This window comes from Atta cephalotes, assembly GCF_000143395.1.
Source record: "Atta cephalotes unplaced genomic scaffold scaffold00024, whole genome shotgun sequence".
Taxonomy (NCBI): Eukaryota; Metazoa; Arthropoda; class Insecta; order Hymenoptera; family Formicidae; genus Atta; species Atta cephalotes.
In genome coordinates, this window is record NW_012130088.1 from 4,616,310 (window position 1) to 4,631,307 (window position 14,998).

Sequence of the window (14,998 nt, forward strand, 5' to 3'; positions counted from 1 at the left end):
AAATAATCATGTATTGATTTTTTCTTCGTTTTAGTACTATAATTTATTCTTATACTAAAAATATATAATTTTTCATATTATTTAAATATATAAAATACTTGATAATATTGTTACGATTAGCGGTTTCGATTCTGTTCCACCGGATTGCTATTATCGATTTGAAAGTTGAAAGTATTTTGTCTCTGCGACGACATATATTGAACAAGCAACAATCGAGAGTTTTGGATAAAGAGAACTTGAACTGTAACTGACGTTTTTGCGCGTCAAGTCATTTCATACTGTTGCGGTTTTCTTTGTATATTAATACGTGTTCATTTTGTAATAAAGCTTTCTCGTTCTTAAAAGACCGGAGTTATTTTTTCGAGAGTTATCCGTTCGTGATCCGCGAATGAAATATTCAGCTAATATGATGCGAGTGTAACAATATTTTTGAGGCTTCTATGGATATTTACTTCTACGATGCTAGAAGGTTTATATGTCATGGTATTCGTATCAGTATCAGTGCGGGTTATCATCATGTCATGGTATCCGTATCAGTATCAGTGCGTTCTTTCTTCGCTTAATAAAAGGAACGACAAAATTCACGAAACATTGACATCAGCAATGGACCATGACATGACGATAACCTGCAAATCCTCTAGCAAAACATATTTTGTTTTAAAATTTTCATATAATTTTATAAAATTATTGATTACACTGTCCGACAAAGGATTATGTTGAAACCGATTTTTGCCCAAAAAAGTATAAGTAAAAGGAATAGTGTTTTTTATATTTTTTTTATATATTTTAACTTCCTGAATACGAATGTTAATAAAAATTTGGGATCAATAAGGAACACCTTAAAAATTAAGCATGAACATGATATATTTAAAAAAATTTCAACATTCTTGTTTACTTTTCAGGGTGTTGCCCAGATGTCACGAACTTTTTAATAATTTCATCATATTCAGGAAATCTACAAAAAATATTTCTTACATCTTTTTGGGTCTAAAAAAAATCTACTCTTTTTTTGAAGGATAAAAACGGATTTTTGCCCAAAAGAATATAAATTCGCTATTCCGCGTAGTTTCACCTTTTTGAGCAGAAATCGGCGCCTTTTTAACATCCTCCTTTGAACTTTTTTACATGATATGAATAATCATTTTTTATGTATTCTTACTTGTTGAATACATGAATTCTTTGGCAAATTGAGAAGATCCTAGATGCGCACATTCCAATTGAATACATACATTCGCATCGGCTAATGGCTAGTAATTTTCCAGTTACTCGTACATACGATCAATGAGAACGGAAGAATCCCGATTAATCACATTATGATTGAACACAGCCACTCACAGCAGCCGATACAGGTTTCGCTTCTGTTTAAATGCTGCTGAGTGGCTGGTGTCGTAACGTGTGTACTCGATGCTCACCCGATGAGAACATATCTCGTTTTAACAATTTGGCGTAAGAGTCCCAATTGGACACACTTAGCAATTGTATCCAATTGGGACTCTTACGCCAAATTTGAGATCTGTTTTTTATTGATGAACTCTAAATTGGTACACACTACAATAAATTACAAAACAAATTAATATATTTTAGCATATTCAATATATTTGGAAAATTACTTTACAATTTACTTATGAATTATTTTTTATTATAGAAATTGAGAACAATAAGTTTCGATATTTTATTTTTTATATTATATTTTAATCATTTGCTTCAATTTATATTACTGTTTGTACTTAATTTCTATAATAAACACTTAAGGTAAGCTAAAATGTAACTTATAAAGTAACTTTCCCAATCTTAATTCGATTTACTCACTCGAGTAAATTTTTTTTAGCTGCATTTCTTGTACAGTTTAACTCTTTTTTTTGTAGCTAAAAAGAACAGACTATAATTATAATAATTATAATAATATAATAATATAATAATTATAATAAATATAATATATTATTATACTATAATTATAATAAATATAATAATTATAATAAATATAGTAATAAATACTATTTAAAGGTAGCACATCGAATACGTTATTTATACTATCATTATTTATACTGATCGATGTAAGTGGATATGTCTAACTGGATATGCGCATCCTCCAATTTAGCCAACGGATTTGGGCTCAACAAACAAAAAAATACATTAAAATAGCTAATCACACTTGTTATAAAAAAGGATTAAAACTTTCGTATCAAGCAAATGTTGTTACTCGAGACTAGTGCTCGGAAATATCAGATGATTTGACAGTTCGGACAGTTCGAATCAAGTTCGAACATTAAATAGTTCAGACTGAATGTATGTTCGAACTATTTGACCCACTTCAGAGCTGAAAATTCAGAATTATTACATTTCGAACTCAGATATCACAAGTCCTCAGAATCATCCTGAATATAGCCAAGATGGGTATTTGTAGGATGATATCAATAAATATAGAAATTTTATGTAAATTTAATATGTACATTCAATTACATTCAGTTATATATATTGTGACATTATTACACATATGTTTCATTTTCTGAACTGTATTTACATGTACATTCATGTACTTTTATATATTAAAACTTAAACTTAAATAAATTCGTATTAGATTTAGAATTAAGACTTACTATTTAAACGAAAACGTTTACAATTACAATACGTATTTACAATTTATAATTACAATACGTATTTACAATTTATAATTACAATACGCATTTACAATTACAATACGTATTTACAATTACAATACGTATTTAAACGCATTTACAATTATATTGTGGACTGTTTCGAGGTGTCTATTCAATGTAATTGTAAATGAATGCGTTTTGAACATTTCTTTACAAAAGTTACATTAGGCTTCATTATTATTACATTTAATAAAATATTCTTATACGCGACTTTTTCTTTTTGACATTTTTGTCAAAATGTTTATATATTGAAGTCTCGTAAAAAACTTTTTGTTTCCAAGATATATTATCCTTTTGTTTACTGTCCGAATCGTCTGAACTTCATAACGAAACATAACGAATTGACATTTCATACTGTCACTGTTTAAATTCGAACTGTTCAAACTGTCCGAAATATTCGAATTAGATGCTCATTTTTTTAAACTTCAAACTATTCGAATAGATTGAATATTTAATAAGATGAATGTACCAATTAGCGACCAAGTAAGGTTAGTAAAAGTAATGAATCAGATTTAACAAAACTTGGCTTTTAATTGAAACTCTTATTATTATAGGAAAGCTAGATCATTTGTCAATTGAAAATCATCACTATAATCTTGTAATACTATATACATTTTTATTCATAAAATAACATATCGCTACATGTAACCTATTAGCATCGATATCCACTCGATTTTGCTTTGTCCTAGTTAGTGACTATGTATTTGACCCAGTTAATGATTGGTGCCTCATATTAACAGTCTGATTAGTGATCGGAATTGCAATGTATCTGCTGCAAGCGTATATGTCTGCTGCCTATTGGCGACTTTCCTTTGAGTTTGTATAGAAATCGTTTTTGGAATGCCACTTTCCTTACTGACATTTGAAACAGATTGATCAGAACAGCGAGTGCCGACTGAAGCTCATTGTCTGTCCATTTTTTTCGCACTTTTCTCATTATAGAAACTTTAAATATATCCTGTAAGTATAAATTACTACTGAATAGTAAGGTATTAAAAATTTTTTTTATTGAACTTTGAGATTTTAACACTATTATACATTATTTTTTTACTTTTTAACATTGAGTTAAATGAATGATAAAATGATTTTCTTAAACGAATGATTAAAAAAACGACTTGATTTTACAATGAATGTTTTTTTTTTTTTCACTAAATGATTGAACAAATGATCAAATGATTTTATGGGGTTTTTAGTAATATTTTTATGACTTATTTATCATTTACTTAAGTTAATTTTTGTACAAAAATTTTGTATGTACATTATTGAAATAATCCAGTTAATATTGGTACCAAAATTATAACATCCCAAATAATAACCTTCTCAATGAAGACTATGAATTCAGTGGCATTACTTTAGATTATTATGTGCACCTTTTTAAGGTATGATTTGCCAAACAAACTAATATAAATATAAGCTAAAATTAGACAATAATATAAGATTTTTTCCTAACGAAAATGATAAAAATCACATTTTTTTTCAAGTTATTTTATTTAGTCGGACATTAATTTGACATGTATTTTTTTTTTTCGGTACATATTGTTGTTCATCACAATTATTTGATTCAATATGCTTTGCGTATATTTGTACTTACCGTTAATTTCTTTTTCGTTAATTTATATTCAAATAATCCTCTTGTATACTTTTTTTAAAGTAAATTGTATCTACGTAAATGAAAATTCATCCACTGATTTCACTGATATTTACAAGGTGGCGACCATTACACGCCACCTGTCTTGAATCACAATCCATCTACATTAAATGTACTGCAACTAATAAGATAAAAATAGGAAATTGATAAAAATGCATATACATGTACTACTTTGATATTGGAACATTAAAAAATTAATATTGGCGATATGCATTGCAGAAATTCCTTGCAATTTCAATAAATATACGTGCTTGGTCATTAATTAGGACATGCACCCTAATTACATTCATCTTATGTTTGAATCTTTTTTTTGTCTGAGCCTACTCGAGACGCTATGTTATATTGTACAAGGAGATGGCACGAATTGCGAAATACGAATTAGAATATGTCGTATACTATTTGAAAGGCGAGGAATGTAAAAAGTGTAAAAAGGTTTGGATGAGTGGGTCAGTAAAGTCATAGATATACAATTTCTTTGCTATCGATACACAGACCATACATATAGGGACGCAGAATAATAAGTTGTCAAAAATCTATTACCATGATAAATGTATAAGATGAAGCATTGTGCATAACAGCGATATTGTAAACGACCAAACATGTTTGTGCCCAAATACACTTTCTTGCGTTTCATACATGGTGTGTGCAGTTGGACAGTGTCTTTTTAATTAAATTAAAATTAAATCTTGCTCTCTATGGATTTGCAGTGTGAGTGGGCTACTAGCTGTAAAACGCAAAATAAAACGATATTCATAGTTCGTTTTTATTTTAAAACTGTCTTAAATAATGTCTTAAAATGCTAATTCAGTCCTCAGATTGATTTATGACATCTTAAGACTGTACTTAAGACAGTCTTAAATGAAAGAATCGACTATAAATATCGGCCTATTTCGCGCCATAAAATTGGTACTAAATTTTTCCTTATTTGACATACTTACAATCTTAAAATCTCGTAAGTCAATCCGAGAACTGTATTAAGACTGTTAATCTTCGTCTTCTCCTTTTTATATTCCGAGTTCCTTTCCTTGTGAATCGTGTTCTCTACGAGTGGGCCATCTAGCGTTTGGAATTTCAACTACCGATTATTTTGAGTTTGAAAGGCATAATAACATTTATGACGTACAGAAATTTAGTTTTTTGTTTAACATTTACGAAATGGGTCGCTATATGCTTGAACAAAATTGGGAAATATTGAAACTTACTTTCAAAGTGGTGAGTCTTCAACTCAAACTGTAAGAAATTTACGTGGAAAATTTTATAGAAAAGAAATGCCTTTAACGCAGTTTGTGGATCAATTTGTGGATCAATTTGTGAAGCGAATTCGGCAAACTGGATCCTTATTGGATAAAACAACTCATTCACGTGCTCGTCCAGTAAGGTCAACCGAAAACATTGCTGCTGTTGCTCAGAGTGTGCTTGAACAACCATCAATATCAACTCGCCATCGTTCTCAAAACTTAAACATTTCACGCACTTCTTTGAGAAGAATTTTGAATAAAGACCTCGGTATGAAGCCGTATAAAGTTCAATTAGTGCAAGAATTGAAGCCGCATGACCATCTGATGCGTTTTTGGTTCAGCCCAATGGGCTGAACAACGCTTGGTTGAAGATGAGCATTTTTACCGAAAAATCATTTTTTCTGACGAAGCTCATTTTCATCTCGATGGCTATGTGAACAAGCAGAATTGTCGTATTTGGGAGTCAAAGAATCCGCACGTCGTCATGGAGAAGCTGATGCACAATGAGTGACTGTTTGGTGTGGTTTTTGGTCCGGCGGTATCATTGGGTCATTTTTCTTCGAAAATGAGCAAGGAGCTGTGGCTACTGCGCAATGCTAAACGAATTCTTGCTTCCCAAATTTGAAGAGGAAGACTCAGACGACATTTGGTTTCAACAGGACGGCGCACCTTGCCACACAGCCAACGCTACAATCGATCTTTTGCGCACTGTCTTTGAAAATTGCATAATCAGCCGAAATGCCAATGTCAATAGGCCTTGCAGCTGCGATTTGACTCCGCTGGATTATTTTTTATAGGGAACCGTCAAGGATGAGTGTTACGCTAATCAGCCAGAAACGATTCAAGAATTAAAACATGAAATCAAAGTTGCCATCGATGTACTGGAAAATGTACTGAAAAATTGGGTTGATAGAATGGGATATTGCAACTAGCCGTGGAAGTCATTTGAATGAAATTGTATTTCATATTTAATGGCAATGTACTACCTTTCCAATAAAGCCATAAACTTTGAAAAATATTCATGCGTTTTTTTTAGAGCCAAATTAAATTCCAAATTTTAAATGGGCCATTCTGTATCAGTATGGGGAATCTTTTGTAACAAGAATTTCTTCTGCTTGATGAGCAAGTTTGAGCCGCTCAATTGTATGTTACTTGCTCGATAATTTCGATAATAAATAGTCAGTCATTAATCTTTCCGACAACGCGGTACAAGCCTGAGTATGAATTGTTCAATGTCTCTTTGCGAATATTTTCCTATCGAACAAAAATATGAGTATAAATCTTTAAACAAAATCTTAAAACAAAAGATTTTCTTACGGTCATGAAAAGCTGGAGGTTTGAGTGTTCGCATGTGTACTCAAAAATCTTCAAGGAAGATATTAGAATTAGAATTTGATACGTCTTCCTGTGGGAAAAATTCTCTAGTACTCTCAATGTTGCAAGTACGTACAAGTATTCTTTATACAAAGTATAAAGTATAGTGAAGCTTTGATGTCCTCTTTGAAACACGTCCTCAGAATGTGATGGGAAGTATCTCAATCCAGTTCCAATTAGCGTGGCACTTAATCGCTGTTTTTAAAGTATGATGCCAGCGTTCTATTAGTCCTAGACTACTAATTTGACTAGCGCTATAAAAAGTTTACTCTCGAATTCCGATCCTTGATCCGTAATTAATTTTGATGATCCAAAACGAGAGATCCAATGAATGAAAAAGGCTTTTGCTACTTGATTCCTGATGATAGTTCCTGGATATAGCTTTTGGTCACCTGTCGAAAATCTGTCTATCATGGTGAGACAATAAGTATATTCATCACAGGAAATCATTGATCCAATGATATGAATATGATCAAAACGTAAATCAGTGTGTTGAAAAGTCTCTGGTTTTAAAACGTGACGTCCTATTTTAGCATGTTGACACTACAGACAGCAGTCTTAGCTTTCTGATGTTTTTTCTCATAGATGGCCATATATAGCGTTATCCGATCAGTTTTGTAGTGATTTTCCCGGCTTAGATGGTTGAGGTTGTGAAAAGTGTACTTTACATCGAAATAATTTGGGGACATAGGGGCGTATATCGTGAACTGAAAAGTCGCAATAAAGTGCTTGATGCTCTAAAAGTAAGTTTCTGAAATTTAAGCGACATCTGGTTCTCCTGTAAAATTCCTATAAGTTCCTCGCATTCCAGCTGTGCTTTTGATAGTTCTTCGAAATTGATGATTGAAAGAAGTCTAAGTGCATTTATCCTGGAAAGAAAATCAGTTACTGTATTCTCTTGCCCTTAAATATACTATGTGATCTTCGTAGTGAATTGGCTAATTAGGTTGAATTGGCAAAGTTGCCTTGTCCGATTTCTGCAAAAATGCATACGTCAGTGCCTTGTGATCCATTCTGACCATGATCATCTTCAATATCTCTGTAACCTTCGATCCAAGGTCTAAAAAATTGTATGGCATAAATTGCTGTTAATTCTCTATCGTAAGTGTTATAGTTTACCTGCGTTGGTGAGAACTTTTTTTAGTAGAAAGACTCTCAGTTAATGAAGTCAGTGATTTATTTCAGCACAGCTTCCATTGCCTGACAGTCATCAACCGCATTTTGATATTTGGAACTAATAATGTTGTCAAGTCTCGTTTTACTTTATCGAAAGCTTTGATAGCCTCGGCTGTCCAATTGATGAGCCTTTTATCTTTCTTCTCAGAGTCTTTGAAATACTCGTTTAGGTATTTGTGTTGATGCCGCGTTCGGGATGCACCGATGATAAAAATTGACTGTCCCTAAAAATCTGCGAAGTTTTTGAACTGTCTCTGGTCTTTTATAGCTGAATATGGCTTTGATTTTGCTGAATAATGGTGCTGATTCTTTACTAAAAATCTGGAATCCAAGAAATTCTACCGACTCTGCCTGGAATTTACATTTCGATGTTAATGGATACTTCATGATCCCTCGGCCGAAGACTATCTTAAAATGTTGTCTGTACTCCTGCACGAATAAGGATGCGATGAGAATATTATCGATATAGGCGAAAACAAAATCGAGACCTATCAGCACCTAGTTGATAAGTTTACGCTGGAAAGTTTACGCTGCATTCCTGAGTCCAAAAGGCATCACTAAAAATTCAAATAAATCGAAGAGCATTGTGATGGCAGTTTTGGGGATATCTGCATCTGCAATTGTATTGTATCTAGTGATAAGCTCTAAGTCTGGCTAAGTCTATTAGTAGACAAAAAAAATTGTTTTTCTATGCAGAATCGATGAAAAATCTTGAATGTGCGCGATATCTGTCGGATATCTGTCGGGTAATGTTTGTGCATTTAAACGATGATAATCGCCGCACGGACGCCAACTGTTATTCTTCTTTTTGATCATACGTAGAAGACTGGCCCATTGACTTTTTGATGATCGGTAATAACCTTGCTCTAGCAAATTGGAATTATGTTTTCGCTTTCAGCTTATCCGGATATCGACGCCATAGTTTTTCGTAAACTGGCTGTACAAACGGTTTTATCTGATGTGTAACGGAATGATGAGGTTTAGCGATGACGACGGGTTTTCTGATTTCTGGGAATTGAGCAAAAATGTCAGCTATAGGAATAGTTTTATCGAATCTAGATTATCCCTAAACAAGGGACTTCGTCAATTCTCACTTTGACACTCAGTCTTATCTCCGCATCTTCAAACCTTTTTAAACGGAGATTGGGTTTGAGATTATACTGGTATAGAACATCGGCTCCCAGAATCGCATACGGCACTCGAGCGATGAAGCAGACGCAGTGAATTGATCAACGTAGTCCGAGATCTAAAGACATTACACGTTTTCCGAAAGTCTTGATATGCCCGTTCGCGGCATATAATATACCTTTGCGCGCTTTTAATCGAATCCGAAGGACATGGTGAGATGACCGAAACATCCGATTTAAATCAAGGAAACGAAGTCCAATACTTTGTCCATAATAAATAGTCGGCGGGAGGAACGCGTCGGCGTGCCGTCTATTATCGTCGAAACCAATGACGACTGTATTAGTTTTCTGTCGTTTGTAGAACTTATTTTTTTTGTGTCCAGTTCGACACATTTCTTTGCCTTTTCTCTAAATCATCGATAGTAAAAACAAATTTTTCTGCGAGATTGCGCGAGGAATTAGATGATCTTGAACGCGAACGTGAACGCGGGCTTGATCGCGATTTTGATTCGAAATGCGCTTGCATTTGATCTAATCACTTTGTGATCTCCCCGAACTTTTTGACGATGTCATCTTTTGGCTTTTGAATTGCTATTTCTTGACCGTCATCTGATGGTCAATATTCCATTATTTTGTCCGCTACTGCTGCCAATGCGCAATCTATATTGTCGAGAACTACTTGTAGCGTCATTCGCATATCGCTAGATAAATACTCGAGAAAGAGTATTTTTAGATTTTCATCGTCAAATCTTCCTTAATGGGTGACTGACTGCATTTCCGCAAATACCGGGAGGATTTACTATCTTTGACTGATAAATCGGATAGTAATTTCCGTAATTCTTGTCCTCGCGTTAAAGAATAATGTTCGATCAGTAATGCTTAGAGTGACGATTTGCGGAAGAAAGTCCGGCAATTACATTGCTCAAGCTGTCATAAACATCATCCAGGTTGGATATTAATGCGGCAAATTTTTCCGATTCGGAAATATTTCGTTCTAAGAATTTGCTCTCCGCGATCTCAAACTACGTCCGATATATACACGTAATATACATTACTTCTGGGTTAAAATTTACGTAATTTTACTCTATATTCCGTGTAGCTTCGGTACGCGATGTCTCGGTCGCGTTTGATACGCGTGGAAAGGAAATACGAGTTCATCCGATGCATGCTGGTTCTGCGATTCTAAGAGTTTAACTTGTCTCTCCGTGTTCACTATTTCCGAAAAACAATTTTCGGAAGTTGTACCTGGATCGTACTGCTCGTTTTTTTCTTCAAAATAAAGGATTAAACCTCTTATTGTACTTTTGTATATCATTGTTCTCTAACTCTATGGTCGATATTCATAGTCAGATTTTATATTCAAGACCATCTTAAGAAGTCACGAAATCAGAAGGCTGTATTAGCGTCTTAAGACTCGACTATGAATATCGGCTTATGAGGTTCGTCTTTGCTTGTCTCGTAATCTCGCCTTCATCGCCGAGTTGATTGCCTCGATTGATGTATCCCTTTGGAGAATGTACTACGTTCATTGTTCTTGCGTAGGCCTTTGCTGGATTGTAAGAATATCCAGATTTCAACGTACTGCTTACTATCCATTTATTTCTTCACCATTTCAACACCGTTCTTCAGAGCACGCGCACTAAAAACGAATGTACTCTTGTATTTCTTGAATCGTCGGGATTACCAGGTTATAGGAATATGTGCCCGTATAATGTTCGACGAAAGAATTAATGTAATATCCAAAGTCTTTATTCTTGTAGAACGAAGAGAGAATATATAAGGCGCAACAAAATGCGATCGTAAAAAAGAACATAAACTATATAGGATCTATCTAGATGTGTAACAGAACTAAAAGTGCATTGAGTATAAAAAGTGCAACTTAATCCTATCTAAAATCTCTATATAATCTTGTGGCGCCATTGTTATGAAGGGTATTTACGCTAAAAAGTAAAAATGAAAATACCAAGAATAACGATTTTGATTTTATCAAATGTTATGAAAGTCATGATCTTGAATAACATTTAAAGGTGTTAATCATCTATTGGATATCTTAGATAATGCTCTAATGCTGATAGTATGGTAACTTTCCAGCCTTCTAGTTCAAATAATATTTAATGAAATGAAAAAGTATTTTATATATAGTGTTTTGAATAGTATTTTGGAGAGCTCTCAAGATAAGTTACAAAAGTAGGCAATGAAATAGGTTTCAGTTTACAAATTGATGTGACTTTGATAAAAAAAAAGTCAAATATCGTTAAAAATACCATTTTTGAACATTTGAACCCCAATTATTATTTGAAAACCTGACATTGAAATTTTTTATTCATAGCATCGTTTTCAGTATTCAAAAATTTATAAGAAATACTTAGTCCGGTTTGAAGTAATTTTTTTTACTGTAAACTACTGTAATTGACTGTAACTGCATTTATTTATTACATATATTTTTATTACAGAAAACAGTATTCACCTTTAAGCCCTAGTTCTCCTGAAGAATCCGATTCTCCATTGGAGCGTATAAATATAGATCTTATGCACGAACTTCAAGATGTGATATTTCCAAATATTCCAGTTATGGATAAGACAGTAAGTTTTTCATAGCTTTTACAATACTTATACATTACTATATGATTTGCACAAAAATTTGAATAATATTATTGAAAACGAAAAAAATTGAAGTGTTGTATCTTTATTTTTTTATATAATTTCATATTTTCACTCTTTCATTTCTTAACTGTAGCAAAGAATATTTAACAATGCAAGCAAATTTAATCCAACGCCAATTTTTTCATTAATAAATTACATAGGTCTACGAAGATTGATTTTTGTGGCTAAATTTGGATTCAGAAAAATTATGTTGGAAACCATTCCTATATTAAGATGTAAGAGTGATTTCCGACATAATTTTTTGCGCTGAATTTGAATTTAGCCATCACAAAAATTGTTTATCACGACAGGATTTTGAGGTATTCTAAAAATGCAAAAAAGATCATTTTTTGGCATCTTCAGATTACAATAACTTTGAAACGTGAGGATATTCGTTAATTTTGCCATTCATACAGCACAGAAACTTACAATAACATTGTAGAAATGTTACAATATTGCGTTATAATATGCAATATTGTAGATATTAGGAATTGTAATATATATATATATATATATATATATATATAATACATATTACGGCACAAGATTTTACAAATCTTGCAGCATTGTTACAGAGATATTAAAAAACATTTTAGCTTTTGAGTAATGAACTGTCACATGTGGAAACATACGTCAATTACACGTTATGTGATTGTTAATTATTTCCATTAATTTATGATTTCTACACACTGGACGCGGAAACCATAAAATGCGACACGGTAACTAATGAACATGTTAGGAGCTGTAAGTTTATTAATTATTGCGCCGCATTTTGCCGCGCGGCAAATGTTTCCGCGTCTAATATGTACGAGAGCTATTAGAAATTATAGTGTTCATTGAAATTATATTTGTTACCGCCGTGCGACAAGATTTTTCAAATCTTATAATCAACTCTTATATTTTTTAGAATATGGATTTAAAAAATTCTTTGAATATAGCAAAGAAAATGAAATAGAATGTATGAAGTTTCTTATTATTTCCATTTTACTAGTTAAGAATATGTGCAAAATAGGCGTATCTATAAAGTGTAAAATATATTTGCGAAAAAGTGTAAAATATATCTACATTCTTTTTCTGCATTTTTTTTATTTACATCATAAATTGTATTTCAAATTATATTCGATAATAATAAAAGAATTATTTTTAATAATAGATGTAAATATATTGCGCTCAACATTTCTACGACATTACAGCATCTTGCTGAAGGTGCACATTTTTATGATGCACTCTATGAATTGCAACAATAGTTGTTTTCCATTTACACCGATTCTCAGATATTTCTCATAACTCAATTGAATACGCGTTTCTTCTGACAAGTAAGATTTTTTTTTGTCTATAATCTGCACAAGATCGAGACTATATGCTTTATAGTGAGCCTCGTAAACTCACTTTAAAAGTGAAGTTATGAAACTGTGTCGTCATTGGATAACTTATTACCAAAGAAAACAAATAATGATGTCATTAATCTGAGTATAAAATACTCAGCTCACTTCAGACTTAGTTTCACTTGTGTGTAAAAGAAAGCAACTAATGTTGCAAATATTAATATATAAATTGCGCAATCTATTTGTAATATTACAATATTCCAATGAGACATTGCAATCATTTTGCAATTCTTTTGTGCTGTATAGGCAATAGATTCGATTTCGTCATGAAAAAATTTACAGAAACGCATACATATATATTTTCCAAAATGATCAAATATTTACTATAGAAATAAATTGTATTAACATATTCCACGTTCTTTAGTAGGTAAGCACCGTATGCTTTATTGGACTAATTTTTTTGATACTGCATCAAAAAATTTTTGGGTCGGTGATTACGAATTTAAAGTCGAAATTTAAACATTTAAAATAGTATCCAATTTAGTGATTTAAAAAATCGTTATACAATAATTATAATGATAATTATAATAACTATAATAATATAAATATAAATTAATTTATAAATATAATTTAAAATAACTTCAAATTTCATAATCAGCAATCCAAAAAACTTTTTGATACAAAGTGTTTGATAAAAAAATCAGTTTAATAATAAAGCATTCAATGTTTACTATACCTACAAAAAAACATGAAATTACAGTAGTTAATGCAATCACTGATGAGATACTATTAAAGACCGACATCCTCACATCCTTGTTAATTTTGAAGTGATTAAGAGTAAAAAACTGAAAGTAAAAAACTATTTACTATTGTCATTTTATGATTATAGTTTAGTAGACGTGTTTATCGGTATGTATGCATTTAAAACTCAATAATATTCGATTTTTTTTTTAAATTGTAATTTCAGTGTATCATCAAAATTTGATTATCAATAGAGATGGTAACTCAGAGAAAAAAATTGTAATTTTTTGATAATATATAAGATATTATTATAGCTTTACAAGTGCATATTTATTTATGGAGCATTATGTAATAAAAAATTATGAATTTAAAAATGTATTAGCCAAAAATTCATGTTAATAATATTAGGTGTATAACTTTGCTTCCGCCGTTTTCCTATAGATGGCTTTAGCGGTAAGTGGTGATCGAAATAAATAGATGATAAACGTCATACAATAAACTTGGGCATTTGTCAACATAATCCCATAGAAACATTAGTTGATTTGTGTCTGCATCATAAAGTTATTCTCGATTGAAAATGTCAGTTTACGAGCCAAAATTCTCGTCATTTGCGGGAGATTTTAATTTTTTGCTTCAATATGAAGAAATCTGCGGCTGAGGCTCATTGAACGCTCTCAAAATACTTATGGTGAGGCCACTATTAGTGAAAGAACGTGTCGTGAGTGGTTTCAACGCTTCAAGAACGGTGATTTTGACGTCCAAGGTCATGCTCTGTATTGGATGGGACCAGCTCGACGTAGTGTATTATGAACTGTTAAAACCGACTGAAACAATCACAGGCGATCGGTATCGAATGCAATTGATGCATTTGAGCTGAGCATTGAAAGACAAACAGCCGCAATACAACGAGAGACACGATAAAGTGATTTTGCAGCATGACAATGCTTGATCCCATGTTGCGAAAGTGGTCAAGACATACTTGGAAACGTTGAAATGGGAAGTCCTCCCCACTCGCCGTATTCTCCAGACATTGCTCCCTCTGACTATCACTTGTTTCGATCAATGGCAC

At 32.3% G+C, this 14,998-nt stretch overlaps 1 protein-coding gene across 1 annotated transcript in view; it reads left to right on the plus strand.

Moving 5' to 3' along the window:
* Positions 1 to 14,998, plus strand: part of LOC105620131 (DENN domain-containing protein 1B) — a 75,714-nt gene that overhangs the window by 36,022 nt on the left and 24,694 nt on the right. The window contains 1 exon segment of the mRNA XM_012201639.1: positions 11,674 to 11,803. Within this exon segment, the coding sequence (XP_012057029.1) occupies positions 11,674 to 11,803 (130 nt within the window).